This window comes from Styela clava, chromosome 11, assembly GCF_964204865.1.
Source record: "Styela clava chromosome 11, kaStyClav1.hap1.2, whole genome shotgun sequence".
NCBI lineage: Eukaryota > Metazoa > Chordata > Ascidiacea > Stolidobranchia > Styelidae > Styela > Styela clava.
In genome coordinates, this window is record NC_135260.1 from 11,003,615 (window position 1) to 11,021,854 (window position 18,240).

Consider the following 18,240-nt stretch of genomic DNA (forward strand, 5'->3'; position numbering starts at 1 on the left):
GAATACCGGTATGAAGGTACCGGTATCCCAAATCTCTGAATCTTGTGGATTCAGCGCGGCGTGGCGGTGTGGCTCAACGGGCTAAGTGTTAGAAATACGCTCGCCACCGCACCTCTAATTACTCTGCGTGGGTTCGCAGGTTCGAATCCCATGCAGGGATGGTTATGTGCGAGAGGATTGCTGGACTCCTTGCCGTCGTTGGGTGGTTCACGTAACCGCTGGTCGGTTACCGTTCGGCTTCCTCCACCACCAAGTCCATGCTTCCGAAAACAAACAATATAACTAATCCCATACCCTGATACCGACTAGGAATTGTAACCGGACGAGAGGCCGTGGTTTGCCATATGGATAAGCCGTCTTATCGGCTTTCCTCTCCCCTGGGATAAATATGTAAATACTATCCTATCCTATTCAGGGTTTACCATAGTCTGATAGTGATTGTCCATACTCAGATACTGCCATACCGTCATACGTACCCCGATACGCGGCACCTGTACATTGATTGAGTACCGGCAACATTATAAATTTAGACGCTCGCGTTAAAACTGGAAAATGATCTTTCAAAACGCCAACGAACGAACCTACAGACCTAGGGAAGGGACTGAAGGATTGAGTTGAAACATCGCCAAAACGTCAAACAACAAATCTGGTGCGCAGTCACGTCACGTGACAAGCCAATCACAAGGATCGATTGGGACCACTGAGGTGTATAAATACTGTAGTGTACACCTCAATGGTTGGGACATTCTCCAAAAGTCTCGATTTTGGATTTTATATTTATACGGTATTTCTATTTACTGGCAATCCCAATCCCCAAAATCCTAAAAATCCCAAGTTTTTGCGTGTTGAATGTGAGTTGTAATAAACAAACAAATATTATATTCCCTGATTACAAATCTTGAGTTCTAGTGATAATCACTCAAACCATATTTACGCTCAAATCATCCAGGGTGTAAAAAAGTTACTGCTTTTTTTGTAGTCTTGAATGATGGAAATGGGTCAACTCCTTCATTCATTCAACTTTGAAGAAATATGAAATAGTGAGTAAAGCGTTGCACATATAGAACTTAACTATATTGGCATCGCAGGGTCAATATCTCCGACCAAAACCAATGGTCATCAGTCATCACATTGTTCCGGCTATGAAAAACGAAGGAGGGAAAGCCAAAACAGGAAGGAAACGGCCCTCCCTACAATAGTAGCTTCTTGCGCACAAGTGGCTGCGTGTGAATAGCCTTGTTTGAAGTGAAAGTGTGATGAACTCCTCATAAAAAATTATGGATTGATCTACCGAAAGCTACATTTAACTAAAAGTGACAACACATCGGTTACTTTAGTAATTTGGAACAAGGTGGCGATTTTGCCACATCGGCTGTGAAAAGCATGTACTAATTTTCCGTTCAACACTATTTTATCTAACATTTTAAAATGCGTTACATATTACAGTAAATACCACATCAGTCAAGATATTCAAAAAAACGTTTCACTAAATTCGCGGTCGAAATATCAGATTATAAACCAGTTCTAGTTAATTTAGCTCACTATACAAACTTCGGTTTGTTAGTTTCCTTGTATAAATTATATATATATATTATCACAAATTTACAAACTGCAAAATTATTAGTTGTTGCTCTGACAGTATTGAAGTGGGTTGCTACGCAGCTTGCCACTTGACCATCAGTCGCATCTTACGGCTTTTAAATGGTGACATGCGAGTCACGCGTGAAATTTTATCGCAGAGAAAATAAAATATTATCAGAGGAGTGTGTTTTAAAGATATATTGCTAAATAGAACTCTAGCACACGCTTTTAAAAAGCCACGAGTGAAGCTTTAGGGCTTGATGGTTGACAAATAAAATATTTAAAAAATAACTCATGCAAATTGGCCCAGGGAAGACGGCAGGAAGAAGGTTAATGCCGGTGGAGTTGATCAGACAACATGGAACATACCTATATTTTTTTTTATCAATTGACGCCACAGGCACCTGATGTTGCAGAAAGTCGTTCCGCCTGTAGCCTGCCTGTCAGACTAGTTCAAGACGCATGTTGTTTTGGACATTGCAAAAAAAGGGAGGAAGCAACATCTTTGTGGTATCAATTATCACCGTCGATTTTGAACGAGGTAACTTATAACTTGTGACTTGAAAGTTTTCCCGACTAAAATAAATAATTAGAATTGTTTTAGCGGTTTTCGAAAATCATTGAAGATTTTCCTAAATATATTGTTAGAATTCACAAAACGAGGATAAAACACGAATTTATGTTCCGCATCTTCTTGTACTTGAGTATAGGACATGGGTACAACAATTCAAGATAGTTGTGAATACCAATTAATTTCAGCGCATTTTGTTGTAGTTTCGAATTATTACTAGCAATGAAAATCGTAGACGTCTCGAGCGGTCTTATAATATACTTTATGCTCTCTCCTTTTTTCACGACACGCTCAAGCACTTCTTGCTGTATTATTTATCACTCCTCTTCAGAATCTCAGTCGAGAACCAACTGCTCCACATCCTTTCGAAAAAATATTGAGGGAACGAAATAGTCTCGATTACATGAAAAGAGTGAGTTTATGTTAACTATTGTTTTGTTACTCGAATGCACTGCGTGCAATAACATCTCAATAAAACTCAATTCTCTTTTTTCAGATGGATATAGAATAGCTAAAATTAGATCATTGGTAAGATTATTATTGATAAAGATTTCAAATTAATATTGACCGTTATATATTATATCTGTTATTACAGAATACTTACGCTTTAATTTACAGGATTAAGATGGAAGTGAATCGCCGACTACATGCTGGCTCTATTACCTCCCTTCGGACTAATTATTTTTCATGTAAAAAGTTCTATTATCATAGTTATATATATTTTAGTTCATGCCTTCATTGCCTTAATACTTTATAATTTCAGGCCGAGGGGAGTCCAGGTTTATTTTTAGATTGGAATAGGGTAAGGTATAGCTAGAATATCGATATATATATTAACATAGAGTAGTTAAAAATTCTCTTCAAACTCCAGTGCACTTAAGAATTGTTCGACAAGGTTTTTGAGGCGTGTCGGCCCACAGTTAATGAAAATCACATATTTCTTCTTCGTTTCAGCCGAGTTCATTTTCCGTTCGCCAGGAAACACACCACTTCCTTTTACATCAGAGTGGAATTTAATGTTGGAGATGAATTTCATCCATCGATATATTGGGTTTGGCACTTTATTCGTACACTCACCAAAAATATCATGCTGACTAGTAGGCTATAGCAGTAAATTCAGTTAGGTAGTCACAATATCCATCAATTTAAGTTTACCGTTACAATTTTATATCTATGGGTCAAAACTGCCAATATTGAGGAAGAGAAAACTACAGAGATTCAGGTGAGCTGTGCAAAAATTGTTTTATGTAATTCTTATACGCTACTCATATTGTCAAAAATATATTTACTAGATTGCAATGGCAGTAGCTAAAAGAATGAACTGGATGATAGAACAAGTTGAAAATAACGTTGAAGAAGGTGTCCTGGGAAATATTGGTTAAACTTGAAATCTTCATAACGCATATATCATACAATATCATGGTAATTTAAATCTTCACAAGAAATTTTTGTTACTGATTTGGGAACCGAATTTCTATCGTGTTTTTTCAACAAATTCTACACCATGATCTTATGAAAAAACGTATATCTGATACTTTTTACCTATGTCGTTTTTTAAATTATGAGTAAGTCTACTAAATTGATAATTATCATCTTTTTAATTTAACTTGTTGATAATTATAGGATTATGTGGAACTCAATGGGAGCGATGTTCTTTCGATATCAAGTTGCAACTATTTACAAGTATGGCAGTTTCCTTTTTTTGTCAGACATACTTTAGAACACGTCAGTTATAATTATGAATAAAATCGAAGTTTATATTTATTTATCGTTATTACATTTTTTTTAAATCGCTGGAAGAAGCTCCAGTCTCCAGTTTGTTGAATACAATGATCGAGAGGTAGATTATATTATATTTTAACAATATCCAATAAATGCAAAAAAACGATTCAAAAATATTTCTGCATTTCATTTTTGCCATAGTTTGTAATTATAAATTTTTTAACGGCTTTATTTCAGTTTGATAGTTTATCAGTATCGGTGGATATGAGCTTGGAAGATAAAGATGAAATCAAGATTCGAGAGGTGCGTTTGAATTTTGTTCATTATTTTGCATTCTGAATCAATAAAATTGTAAACTTTGTGCTAAGGACAATATTTTTTTTCTATGTATATTTCAACGAGTTTTAGTTTTCAAGCCAGTAAATTGTCTCAGTTATTTGACATCAAATATTCCTATATTTATTTTTAAAATAAGTACAATATCTGGAATTGATCTGATTGATATCTGAATACAATACCTGGAATTGATTTTTTGCAGCTTGATACAAGAGAAACTTACGTTGTTGAAGGCGAACTTGCCAATATTACCTCTCTGATTTCTGTGAGTATTTTTTTTTATAGAATAACATAATTTTTATTGGTGTTAAATGAACGTAACAAGTTTATGATAGACTGATAAAACATATAAACAATGGGTTGATGAAATTTTGTTTGGCGAGTTGGAAGTCGTCGGTAGAGAGGTGAGCACGATAGGTAGTATTAAAATATTTCCCGACTCTTATATTTGTAATCCCACATTGTTTCATGCTGGTGTTTGACGTTTTAGTCTGAAATGAGGAATCAAATATTTTTCAATTATTCTTTTTCATCAACTTTGTCGAAGAGATTTTCAACACATTTCATCACAGTTCACTAAGACAATTAGTGAACGGATTCCCGTTTGAACTCTTACGTTCAGATTCCCGTTTTAAAAACTGTTGAATTGTTTCAACCTGATATTAAATAGCTTTTGTCTCTATATTTGTTTTTTCACGTACATAATGAAGTAATGTTCGTTGATTATATACATATATATCTAATTATATGTATCTGTTTTTTACGGATTGTTTATTTCGTTAATAAACACATTGCGCCATTGGTATTTTGTTCCCGTTTATAACAAAAAATTAAGCATGAACTAATAATAATATATATATTAGGTCATGTATAGCCAAATCCGTAATATATATATATTAATTTTATTATGGAAACCTGGCGGGCTTGGATTACATTTGATTATTTAAGTAATTATTATTTGCGCAGAACGTTTGACATTCCATTGACATGCTTTTTCATAACTCAATGGTCCCTTCCCTTTGGCCGCATTTCAATTGGCACTTTTTCATAAAATCTACCATCTACCACTCAGTTTGCAGCGCAGTCTGAGACTAGAGAAAATTCAAAACAATTCGCTTCGGAATTAAATGCGTCGCCGATGACGTAATCTGTGAAGATTTATCTGCACTTCGATTAATTCACTCGAATAGTAAACTGCGCATTTGCCACCGACCTCCGCTCTCGATACGATTACGACAGCCGTTGCAATGCAATAAACGCTTTTCACAACAAAGAATTTGATTGCAACATAACAATGGACAATTACATGGTAAAATAAAGGCTTCCATGGGTATTCGACGCAAAAGACGAATGCATTATAAATCATAAAAGGTTTATTCGAAACGTAATGAGTCGTAGTTGTCAGGTCATTCTTCTTCAAAATAATTAAGGCGGAAAGAGCCGCATGGAACTAAAGCAAGAGCCGCATGCGGCTCGCGAGCCGCGGGTTAGCCACTTCTCATGCGGCATGGACCCTCGTATATATTATATATATTGTCTTGTGGCCATTAGCATATGTCAGGCCAGCCCAATCTTCTAAGTCTCGCAGACCACTTTCACATGCCGAAATTACTTGCGTGCCGCAAACGTGTGGATCAAACTTCAATACTTGTCAAGTTCGGATTTACGTAAAAATTCCTATAATGCACGAAAGACAAGTTTATTTACATAAAATCAATTGAGTCAATAATCAATTACTGGTTACTGAGTAGGACTGGGCAAAATATTCGATTATTGTGTCAAATATTAAAATAGCAGTTTAACCTGAGGGACGTGACCTGGACACGGCACGTCACCTGCTCGTCGCTGAATCAAGGGCTTGGATTGCACTATGCTATCATCTCGATGGATATTTAGAATCCGGCGCTCCAGAAGTATGTGTACCAAGATGGCGCACAACCTGATAACCTAACCTGGTACACATGCTATGTTCAGGTTGTGCGCCATCTTAGTGCACATACTTCGAGAGCTTAGAATTCAATTGTTCTCGTGCCATCAATTATCACAGTAGATATTAACCGACCCTTATTAACGAATTCAATATTTCCAATCGCTGGTCAAAAATTTGATTCGATAGGTAGGATATAGGGTACTAAACTTTGCATATTTTTTTTTTATATAAATGACAATGCACTGGTTATGGGTAATCCCTCTCTCGGCCGTGATGTGACTCGCTGTATCATCATCTATTTCTGGAAAGAAATGAATGTACCGATGATTTTGTGAAGAAAGCTTGTAATTGGAAGTTTCAGCGTGTTGCTCAATCATGTCGCAATTCTAGGTGAATAATAAAATTCGTAAATAGGCCTACAGGCCGACGTAAAGTTCAATCGTTCCTTCTTGGAAATAATTTGCTTTAATTGATTGCACACATTAAATCCACACGAATATGTTCAAAACAAAACGTTCTTTCAATATATAAATCGCAAATTAAACACGAAAATATATTTGTTCCGCTGAATAAGTTTTTTTTGTTATACCTCTAGTAATTTGCAACGCAATTGCAAAACTATGCAGCGAATGCAACACGAGTTCATAATTGATTTAGCAGAAAATTTTCGCCAAATGTCAAGAGTTATGTAAAGATAAAACTAAGTTTAGACAATGTACCAATTCCACGAATTTCAAAAAACGTGCACGAATCAAACTTTCAAACTTTAAAATTGAAAGTTGAGAAGTTGATCTGAAAGTTGTAAAAGCGTTTGGTACAGAATGTAAATTGCATGACAATCTATTATAACCAAACTTCCCCCCAAAAAAGTCACTCACACATTAAAATCACATTAATATTAGCATTGTGCAATAACGCTAAGATACCAGGCCTATAGTGTTTGGTTAACTTTTGTGACGAAATCCTAATTTAATAGGAACAGAGTAAAACTGCATTAAACTCGTAGAAATACACAGCTTGGGCATAATCACGCTGATCGGGTGTGTACAAATGTGTTTTACTGCACATAATTTCTATCCTAATAGGCGCAGTCTAACAAGATCGAAAAAAAATGTTTTCTGAGATCTTGTTTAGAAACCATCAAATTGCACATCTCGACCGATAGGCATTACAATGCAAAAATTGAGGTGGATTTTTAAATAGCTTTATTCGTAATTATGAAACCTTTCCAATAAATATATTTTTACGAAAGTCTAGTAAGTTCAAAATTGCAATTCAAAATATAAAAAGATATATCAACACAATCAAGTTTATTCGGAGAGATCAAAAGATAAATTCCATAGAGCAAAAATACTTGCGCAATCCACACTGGTAAAAAAAGGGTAAATTACTTGTCACATCTTTGTAACTTCGTAATACTTGATTGAAATGTTGACCAAAACGTATTAATATTCTCAATATGACAGCAAATGGACTATATGTTTCATTTCGGTTATATACTTTGTCATACTCAACTATTCTCTTTAAAATGGACCTCTTCATTAAACTACTTGAGCAATTACTGCATAATTCACAAGAATGACTGCCATTTTATTACAGCAAACAAGCTGAAAAGTTGATTTAATCAGTTTCGCGAAACGTGTTCTTAAATTATATTTTTAGATTAGTCATGGAGAAGAAAACAACTTTTGCTTCTACGATATGTATATATAAGTGTAAATCATATGTTCCAATCATTAAACTAGAATTTGTTTGATACCGAGAGGTTTATATTGCCAATATGGCCTCCATCTTATTGAGTTTGTGTTTGACGACTCTTGTATTTGTCACCGCGTCATGCTTATCAGTTGACACATACAGTAAGTTGAAAAATAGATATAACATTAATTTAGTATTGTGTCACCATTTTAGAAACTTATCATTCGAATAGACAAGTTTTGTGTTTTTATTGAAATAATATCTTTTTTGTATTCACAATAATTTATTTGAAATAGTCAAAACATTATAGACCACGGAATAAAATATGTCAGAAAACTACAACAGTGATAACTTTGAAATATATATAATAAAATACAGCATAATGATGTTTATTGGGACCTCCTGAAGTATGCGCACCAAGATGTCGCACAACCTAAACGCAGGTTGTGTACCCACTGGACCAGATCAGGGTTCAGGTTGTGCGACATCTTGGTGCGCATACTTCAGGAGTACCGTTTATTGAGATCTGAGAAGGCAATATAATTGGAATGAATTTATTTTGTCTGAATACCTTCCGACCATTTCATTGGCTTTGCTTGGTGATATGAATAAGGTTTTTTTGTCTGCTATATACTAATATGATTAAGTATAAACAGCGTTTTATTGTGAATAATTTTAAACCAAAACTATTCTTTTTAGTTCCCCCGTGTGAGATAACTGGCTGTCCTCCTTATAAACAATGCGTTGACGGAGAATGTATCGATCGTAAGTTATATCGGTATAAGTGTGAAAAAACTGCAAATTTTGGCATTTTTTTCAGTACTGGTTAATAACATATATATTTAGGAATGATAAAAAAGACTTCTAATAATAATTTATATGTATGCTGTTGAAGCGCTTATAAGAGTACAACTGCATATTCAGTGATTTATTCTGTTCAAATACCTTAAAATTACTGAAGGAGGAAATATCAAATTTATTTTGTACTTTTTTTTTAAATTTATTTCTAGTTATAACCATCGGTCCACCACCTGCTGTATGTTGGCCTCGATGCAGACCTTGGGAATACTGCCGGATTGGTCGTTGTGTCCGTACGTATACAATTGTATATTCTTTCTGAATTTTTTTAAACAACCTCATACTGCTACACCAAAAGACTCTCTTTTTAGTAAATTCTGATAAGCAGCATGTTTTGGCTACTAATATATATAACATAGGATCTCCAGATGGCAGTTCTGGCGTGTGATTCAGTGATTACCAGCAAAATCAACGTATTTACATATACTATGTTCATGTTTATAATTTGTTAAAATAGGTAACTTTGTTGAAGAAAATTTTGATAAGTAGACTGCATTTACTGCATATTTTAGGACCGCTGTACAGTATTTCTTTAAAATAAACATGAAACACGTTATATACAGGTAGAAGCACGTCATGTGCAGCAGTTTTATGCATGGCTGGTCAGATATGCATTGATGGAAGATGTGTCGGTAAGTCTATAAGATATAAATTTTATATTCAATAAGTTTTAGTTTTGCTTGTATATGGTTTAATTATGATGCTGACTTGGCTTTCATTTGATTTATGTGAACAACTGCCTTATTGCTTCACTTTCTTGCGTTTACAGATTCGGATACGTGTTCTTCACCATGTGCACCTGGTCAAGTATGTGAAGACGGCAGATGCGTTTGCAGAATAGGAGACTTTCACAATGGAAGATGCGTTAGTAAGGATCATAAATATTTGACAATTCATTTTTTATAGTTATTATTGTCAAGTGAAAAATATATCAACGCATGATGGCCATATGTAACATTACCCCTTCCAAAACTCAAATGATTTGAAAAGACGTGAGTAGTCACTTAGTTATCTTTTTTCCTTTGCTCGATTCTTCTAAATCTTCATGCGCACTTTTATGTATTTTTTCGAATACCTGATAAGCGTAGAAGTATATCAGGAATGTTTCAGTTCTATAATTAGTAACAACTATGATTTGAACGTACTGTGGAGATCAGAATTTTTTAAATATAATCTGTGTTTAACCCGATCTGAGGTTCAACGCTTTATTGTTTTTATCAAATAATAAGCTGAATAATAATTTTGTTATTCCAAGTAAACATGATTTCGCAAGTATCGTTGAAATGGAGAAAAGCCTCCTAATATGTAATATATTGAACAAAACAAAAAATAATTCAAGCTAATCTGTAGTTTCGAAGCTAATATAAGAACACGACTCTTGTGACGTTGCATACCCCCGAGGGCGAATCATTCTCAATACAAGTAAATTTTGCGTTATATACTTCATTGAAAATATATACATCAATATCGTCCATAATTTTTTATCAGATTATAACAGTCATAATCCAACAACATATTCTTCTGCAATATCAAATTTTCAAACCAATATTTATCCGTCAATTACGAATATGCTCGTCTGTTTGATTCCAACGTGATTCGTGAACTTACGTAGAAACTTATTTTTGTATGGAATTCATTGTTTATAACACATTTTCCAAAACGAATGCGTGATGTCGATGTATTATATTGAAATCAATTGAATGATGATAATCTGGTATCATTATTACCTTCAACTATTTCAATTTTCAGCTTGTCCTCCCGGTAAAATATTCAGAGCATGTCCCTCGAACTGTCCACCGACATGTGAAAAACCATTTCCGCAAGCATGTACCCTGGAATGTAATTTGGACAGGTTTTGTGTTTGTCCTGACGGGTTGCTGGAACACAATGGTGGATGCGTGAAAAGAGACCAATGTCCTAATAGTAGGTTCATAGATTATTTTATAACAAAGAATATTAATTAAATTAAACAATCGTTTTAGCACCATATTCTACATAGATAAAAGGTGAAACAACACCCAAGGCAGACATTTTTAGTGATTAAAATACTACGAAGATTCATTCATTATTACTTCATTGGTGCAGAATTCTAAGTTTTGATTTGTACCTTTTTAGAATGTCCCGCAAATAAGATCCCTGTACCATGTGCCACTATTTGTCAGCCAAATTGTGACGACCCCAACCCTTTTGGATTATGCTTGGGTGTTTGCAACAAAGAGGACCCTTGCGTTTGTCGAGAGGGTTACATAGAAAGAAGTAGAAATGATGATACTTGCATCAGGAAGGAACATTGTCATGGAAGTAAATGCCTATAGTTTGTTCGCTGTGATAGGTATTTCTTTTTTATGTAGGTTTTATATTTTGAAATAAATCTCATCAATTTTAAAATTACGGTATTTTTAAAATATTTGCATATTCGTGATGAGAAGAAAATAATTTGCACAATAAACAACCAATTCTAACTGTACACAAGGAACCCTCATGCGGTGCATAATTTTGCAATCCTATTTGTGCTGTATATTTGATCGTATTAGTAGTTATTGTAAAGTATATATCGTCACGCTTATAACCGAATTGCGTAAGTCATTTTTGGCGATTTTGAGTTTTTTATAAAATAGGTATTTATGTAATGCTGCGCACCTGTCTGTTAACTCAGATTTTATTTTAGGAATTCCGAAACCCATAAAAATGGAGATTTAGTATGACATGCACATTTGTGAAATTGTTTCGTCATAATGAATTATTCTTGTTACCGCAGTACTCTTGTGACGTCACAAAGGCAAAATAACCTCGGCGAAGTATTTTCGAGTTTTTGCATCTCGGATTCTAGCTTAGCGCGTATTAATTTGAATTTTTACTACAGTATAGGAAGACGTACACTTGTGATATTCACTGTCCAAGTCAAATTTACCTTGGTTGGCTTTTATATTGGGTGCATTGCTGTTTTATTCTTTATATTTAATCTTAGTCCTATTTCGGTGGGTGTGCAGAACGTGTTATATTGATGAAATATATATTTTTAAACATAAAAAATGATGTAATTGAAACTGATTAGCTATTTTGGGGATTAGACATTGTAGATACTGTGAATTACATTCGTTTTTGGAATGTTTAGTTTTCAGGACTGGTGCATATAGTGAAGCTGCAAAATTGCGTATGTCCCCAAGTCATAGACACATTTCTGCCTAAGTCACAGTGCGCCATTATGACGTCACTTAACTGCGTCATACAAATTAACTTAAATCCGGCTACGATCAAAAAATTGAACCATGGCAAATTATTGACTCTCAATTGCAACACAAAATCATTAGGAAGTTTTTTACGTTTTTCTCAAAACTGCTAAAAATGACTTACGCAATTCGGTTATTAGCGTGACGATATATTACTTGTTCCGCACGAAATGCATTCATTGCGAAGTGCTTATGATATATAATAATAAAAAATAAAAATAAAAAATAAACAGGGAATAACCCAAACAGTAAATTTTGATCTGTTTTGATCTGTCCCTTTTCAGAATGTCCTGCGAATAAGATTCCTGTAGCATGTGCCACTATTTGTCAGCCAAATTGTGACGACCCCAACCCTATTGGAATATGCTTGGGTGTTTGCAACAAAGAGGACCCTTGCGTTTGTCGAGAAGGTTACATAGAAAGAAGTAGAAATGATGTTACTTGCATCAGGAAGGAACATTGTCCTGGAGGTAAGTATCTATATTTTGTTTGCTGTGATAGGTATTTCTTTTTTATACAGGTTTTATATTTTGAAATAAATCTCATCAATTTTGAAATCACGGTATTTTTAAAAAAATTGCATATTCGTGATGAGAAGAAAATAATTTGCACAATAAACAGGGAATAACCCAAAACAGTAAATTTGGATCTGTTTTGATCTGTCCCTTTTTAGAATGTCATGCGAATAAGATCGCTGTACCATGTGCCACTATTTGTCAGCCAAATTGTGACGACCCCAATCCTATTGGAATATGCTTGGGTGTTTGCAACAAAGAGGACCCTTGCGTTTGTCGAGAGGGTTACATAGAAAAAAGTAGAAATGATGATACTTGCATCAGGAAGGAACATTGTTCTGGAGGTAAGTATCTATATTTTGTTTGCTGTGATAGTTATTTCTTTTTTATATAGGTTTTATATTTTGAAATAATTCTCATCAATTTTAAAATCACGGTATTTTTAAAATAATTGCATAACGTGATGAGGAGGAAATAATTTAAACAATAAACAGGAAATAACCCAAAACAGTAAATTTCTGAGCTACACTTATTTCCAACCTAGTCAAATCGTATTGCGGTACTTTGTATTTGTTCTAATCTTTGAAATTTTACCACATTTTATCTTCCTCGTATGACAAATTAGTAGAAATTCAATACGCCTGCTTCTTTTTTATTCTCTTATTCGCGGAAGAAAATATTCACATATTTGGTTTTGCCAAATGTTTATTATGATTTTGATTTTTAGAATGTGGATTTGCTCAGAAGCCTACTACATGCGCTTCGTTTTGTCCGCCCACATGCCAAAACCCTGGGCCATCGATTTGTGTTGACGCCTGCGATCCATCTAAAAAATGCGTTTGCAGAGAGGGATATGTCCAAGTTAGCAATCATGACACTAGATGCACTTTGTTAAGGAACTGCCCTCGGCCCCATCGTGAGTAAAACATTATAAAATTGAAATTTACCAGATAGCAATATACATTTTTGTTTTGTGTATGTATATAGACATTTTTGATTGCTGGCCAAATTCAGGCTGTTTCGTTTCTGTACAATGTCTGTATTTTCACATTTATGTTGAACAAATAATTTACATACGAGCTTGAAGTATAATTTCGGAATATTAAATAATTATCACGTGAAATGAGCCACGTAGCACTATGAAAGTTTCGCATTGATTGTGAAAACTGAATTATTATTATATATGAGGTAACATTGATCATTTTACGACAAATTATTCAACCAATATAAATGACTCTGAATCACAATCAATATATAATTCTAATTTTTCTTGATGTTGAATTTCTTTTCAGCGTGTGATACTAAGAAATGTCCGCCTGGAAGTGTTTGTATTGACGGAAAGTGTCAATGTCGTAGAAGATGTCCCCCGAACGAACATTGCCTCAATGGGATATGCGAATGTCTACCAGGACATTACAGAAAAAAGGGGGTTTGCGTGCCATGTAAGTGACTTTTATACTCTCCAGGAAAACCAAACGCGCTGGTTATAATTATAACATCAAAACGCTGATAAACTAAAACAGTTTTTAAAAACCTCCAGCAGGCATAACAGAGTTATAGCAGAGCATAATAGACCTGGATATTTGGGTCGTTTTGGGGTCTAAGTTATAATTGGGGTAAAACAATTCAGGCCGTTTCGTTCTTGTACAATGTCTGTATTTTCACATTTATGTTGAACAAATAATTTTTATACGAGCTTGAAGTGGAATTTCGACGTCATTATTGAATAATTATGACGTGAAATGAGCCACGTAGCACTATTGAAAGTTTCGCATTAATCGTGAAAACTGAATTAATATTATATATGAGGTAACATTGATCATTTTACGACAAATTATTCAACGAATATAAATGACTCTGAATCACAATCAATATATAATTCTAATTTTTCCTGATGTTGAATTTCTTTTCAGTGTGTGATACTAAGAAATGTCCGCCTGGAAGTGTTTGTATTGACGGAAAGTGTCAATGTCGTAGAAGATGTCCCCCGAACGAACATTGCCTCGATGGGATATGCGAATGTCTACCAGGACATTACAGAAAAAAGGGGGTTTGCGTGCCATGTAAGTGACTTTTATACTCTCCAGGAAAACCAAACGCGCTGGTTATAATTATAACATCAAAACGCTGATAAACTAAAACAGTTTTTCAAAAACCTCCAGCAGACATAACAGAGTTATAGCAGAGCATAATAGACCTGGATATTTGGGTCGTTTTGGGGTCTAAGTTATAATTGGGGTAAAACAATTATAAATTAGAAGTAACATGTCAAACGAAAAACGATAAAGGCTTTTTAATCCATGTTTTTAAAATTAATAAATTCAGTTGAAAAATACAGCATGAAATTGAATATCACAGATATATATGTGCATGATTTTTTCTGAATTTTCAGATAAAACCTGCCCAATATATTGTCCCCCTAACAGTATCTGTGAAAACGGAAGATGTGTGTGTGAAAAGGGATATGAGTGGAGAGGAAACAAATGTGTCGGTGAGTAAAAGAGTAATTTATTTTAAGTATCAATATATCACAATTGTTAGTTTTAACTCTATGAAGAAGGCCAAACTTCGATATGACAGCGGTTCTTACATTTTATTACAATACATGTACTAGAGTTATATTATGCATCATGTTTCAAATGAAAAATACGCGAGGCAAATAGACGTAAAATATGCTGAACTGACTCAAGAATTTGAAAAAAAAACAAAATACAGAAAACACTGGACTACAAATAAATAGCTATTATGTGTCTAAACGACTCTAAATTACCGAAAGCTTCACGTTTGAATCCACTTTTGAAGTGTTACTTTCTGTTTTGAGTTGATTAATAATGTTGAAAATATTGTTAGCTAAAAATTCATGTAACAGAAAAAAATATTATGGTCGTTTTTCGTTTCCTGTTTCAGAAAAATGTAGAAAGCAAATATGTGGTGATCACGGAGAATGCAGGAATGGAAAATGCGTTTGTTTTAAAGGATATGAACTTGATAAGAGCGGAAAATGTGTCGGTATGTGTGAATTTAGACGCTATCATGAATATAACTTGCCAAACCAATGGATATTCAATTACATAAAGACAAGATTGTCTTGTTCGATAATCCACATCCGCCTAATATATGATTTTTGTTCTTGAGAGCATTCGAATTTCATATTATTTTATATATTCTACTAAATATATACAAACACTTTGCGCGATTGATTTATTTCATTGTCCGATTCGTATCCGTTCATATTATAGGAATATATGCAAGTTAGTGTGCGAGATATGACAACGAAATTTACTCAGAAGTTCGTTAGTCCAATTAGGATCAAAAATAATTTCATATTCAAAAGTAAATTTTTCTTTAGTTCTCCAATGTTAAATTAATATAATAGTGTTGTAATTTGATCTTTTTCACCTCTTCCCTTTTTCATAAAACACATAGACCAGGTAGTGTTTGAGATACTTTTTTGATATTATAGATATATGCCGTCGAATGCTTTGTGGACCAAACGAAATTTGCCACGCTGGAGAATGCCGTCGTGAGTAAAAAATATTAGCTCTTGCCACATCTATATTCCGAACGTATGAGCAATTTTTTTCGACTTTCAATACTGCGGTAGTAACCACTATAAGAAGTTGTAATTTTTGAGTTATATTTATATAATAAACTTACATTGTCAGTAAAAATATTATTTGAATGTTCATTTTCAGATTCGTGTGCTCTTATATTTTGTGGGCCGGGTACAACATGCATAAATGGAAAATGCGTTTGCAAAAATAGAGGGCATTCACTGGTCGCAGGCCATTGCATAAGTAAGTCATTTATGCTTCATGGAAATAACACAAATTTAAATTATAATTTAATAAATTTCAAAATAAACTAATTTTCACTATTTCCTGTATCTACTGATAATAACTACAAACCACTACCCCATACACATTTGGCTGAATTGAGAAAAATACATTCATATGTAAAATATTTTAAACTATTCAAATGAAAAGGGATCTCGAGTTGGTGCATTTCATGACCAGTTTCAATTAGCAATAATTACTTAACATTCCTTCCGTTTTCCAATTCTTTGAAACGAAATAATCCCTTTTTTGGAATATCGAATAACCAATACCAATAATAAAACATCTAATTTTTTTTTTCATTTGTTCTACAGAACAATGTCGCCCTCGTTGTAAACCAGGATGGAAATGCGTTTCAGGAGTATGTGTGTGCGTCGGAATCTATTGTCCGTACAGATAGATCCAACATTGACTAAGTTCGAATACTTGTTACACTATTGTGAAAGAATATGCTTTAATAATCGTGTCATATATCACAGAATTAAATCACCATATTTTCACCTAATACAATATATTCAGCATACAAATGTGTTTCAGGCTTTTTATTGTCGAGGAACAATTTAGTTAACAGAGTAAAAATATGAATCACAATTTAGAAAAATATTTGGTTGACACTGGCATATCTGAGAATAAATTCTACGAGAATCATTCTACAACAATTTTCCCAAGTGTAGGTCATTGGATTCAGTCGAGACTTGAAACTTCGTGCTTTTGTGAGGTTAATTCACAGAGAAAAAAATGATAAAAATGTTCCAGCACATCATTCAGACTGTCTTATCAACCTCTGTTTATGTATTTTGATCGAAACGCTATAGGTAGTACATATAATGTTTTTGAACTGCGAAAGAAATTAATATTGTTCCTTGTTAGTATTGTATGCGAATTATCAAGCAGAATTGAATGATTCAAAATTTGTTGAATTCAAAAATAAATCTTTACCCTGAATATTTTGAAAACTTGTCAATAATTACGTAGATAATACTTTTTGGGAGTGTTAAAAGGCAGCAAGGGAAGGCAGATGGTTGCTTCTCATATTAGGTTTTCATGATCTACGTCAAATATTTGATCACACAATTTCAGTTTGAATAACCGGGAGTCGGTTTGTTGATGACATACCTACATAAAGTTTGAAATGTCGTAATGTAGTTAGCAAAGTTCTTTCCCATCGCGATTATCCATTACTTAGATTTTATGCTTACGCTACTTAGGAAACTATAAGTAAAACTATAAAATCGGCTAACTTTCCCGACGGCTAACCGTACAAAAAGTCGACTAGTGAGTATATTTGACAGGATCAGGTTTAAAAAATGTTTGTGGGATAAAATATAGAACACATGGAATGGTTGAAAATTTATGTATTTACTGCTTTTCTGCATATATTTCAGATTTTCGTAATCAAGTAATTATGGCTGTTTGGTGTACAATCATTGTACCAAAAATTGTGTTCGGAGCAGTCGTTAGTCTGGTAAGTGTGATGTTAATGACTCGGGCAGAGAGCCACGAGCCATAAAGGTTGGAACCACTGTCGTTAGATAATAGTGACTGTTTGTACCTGACCTTGCTCACAGCAAAGACCCGAGTAATTGTCTTTTCAAAGCATTTGGCTCTCCACAAAAAAAACTTTGGGGTGGCTACGCTCTTGTTTCATCGAGCATATCATATTTTAATTCGACATCCACTTTCTTTCAAAACAAGAAAATATTTGTCTTTGTAGAGCGCAGGTGAACAATTTTCTTCGAAAGCAAATACCACCGACAGCATGTTAAATACAACAACGCCAATGCATTTGACAATTTTTTGATACTTGGCTTTACAAAAGGCTTGGACAAGGACATTAGCAATGGTATTTGCCACAGAGAGAAAGAATGAGATAGACAAGAATTTAAAAAAAATGCATATACTATTTTTACTATGTATTACAGAATGACTTATTGAATAACACGTATATGTTCTGAACTGTTCA

General features: G+C 34.0%; 1 protein-coding gene and 2 long non-coding RNA genes across 6 annotated transcripts; all 3 read left to right on the forward strand.

Moving 5' to 3' along the window:
* Nucleotides 1–2,481: 2,481 nt before the first annotated feature.
* Nucleotides 2,482–2,847, forward strand: LOC144429680 (uncharacterized). The gene is made up of 3 exons (XR_013478973.1): nucleotides 2,482–2,564; nucleotides 2,649–2,680; nucleotides 2,771–2,847. It is a non-coding gene; the product is annotated as an uncharacterized LOC144429680 (long non-coding RNA).
* Nucleotides 2,848–3,941: 1,094 nt separating this feature from the next.
* On the forward strand, nucleotides 3,942–4,475 carry LOC144429621 (uncharacterized). Its single transcript, XR_013478918.1, has 3 exons — nucleotides 3,942–3,992; nucleotides 4,112–4,177; nucleotides 4,413–4,475. It is a non-coding gene; the product is annotated as an uncharacterized LOC144429621 (long non-coding RNA).
* A 3,378-nt stretch (nucleotides 4,476–7,853) lies between these two features.
* LOC120347030 (zonadhesin-like) lies at nucleotides 7,854–16,808 on the forward strand. 4 transcript variants are annotated; one of them, XM_078118119.1, is made up of 17 exons: nucleotides 7,854–7,999; nucleotides 8,538–8,603; nucleotides 8,849–8,929; nucleotides 9,260–9,328; nucleotides 9,466–9,564; nucleotides 10,446–10,619; nucleotides 10,812–10,997; nucleotides 12,211–12,396; nucleotides 12,600–12,785; nucleotides 13,169–13,357; nucleotides 13,734–13,883; nucleotides 14,355–14,504; nucleotides 14,834–14,932; nucleotides 15,349–15,450; nucleotides 15,905–15,964; nucleotides 16,137–16,238; nucleotides 16,592–16,808. In XM_078118119.1, the coding sequence occupies exons 1-17, from the start codon at nucleotides 7,921–7,923 to the stop codon at nucleotides 16,675–16,677; spliced, it is 2,064 nt and encodes a 687-aa protein (XP_077974245.1). In that variant the 5' UTR covers nucleotides 7,854–7,920; the 3' UTR covers nucleotides 16,678–16,808. The 4 variants fall into 4 exon arrangements, with proteins under 4 accessions (XP_077974245.1, XP_077974246.1, XP_077974248.1 ...); XM_078118120.1 differs by lacking the exon at nucleotides 14,355–14,504; XM_078118122.1 differs by lacking the exon at nucleotides 12,600–12,785.
* Nucleotides 16,809–18,240: the final 1,432 nt, after the last annotated feature.

Coding starts and splice junctions, on each gene's coding strand:
- LOC120347030 (XM_078118119.1), top strand. CDS start 7,921: ATGGCCTCCATCTTATTGAGTTTGTGTTTGACGACTCTTGTATTTGTC. Junction 8,000..8,537: donor CTTATCAGTTGACACATACA/GTAAGTTGAAAA, acceptor TATTCTTTTTAG/TTCCCCCGTGTGAGATAACT. Junction 16,239..16,591: donor GGTCGCAGGCCATTGCATAA/GTAAGTCATTTA, acceptor TTTGTTCTACAG/AACAATGTCGCCCTCGTTGT.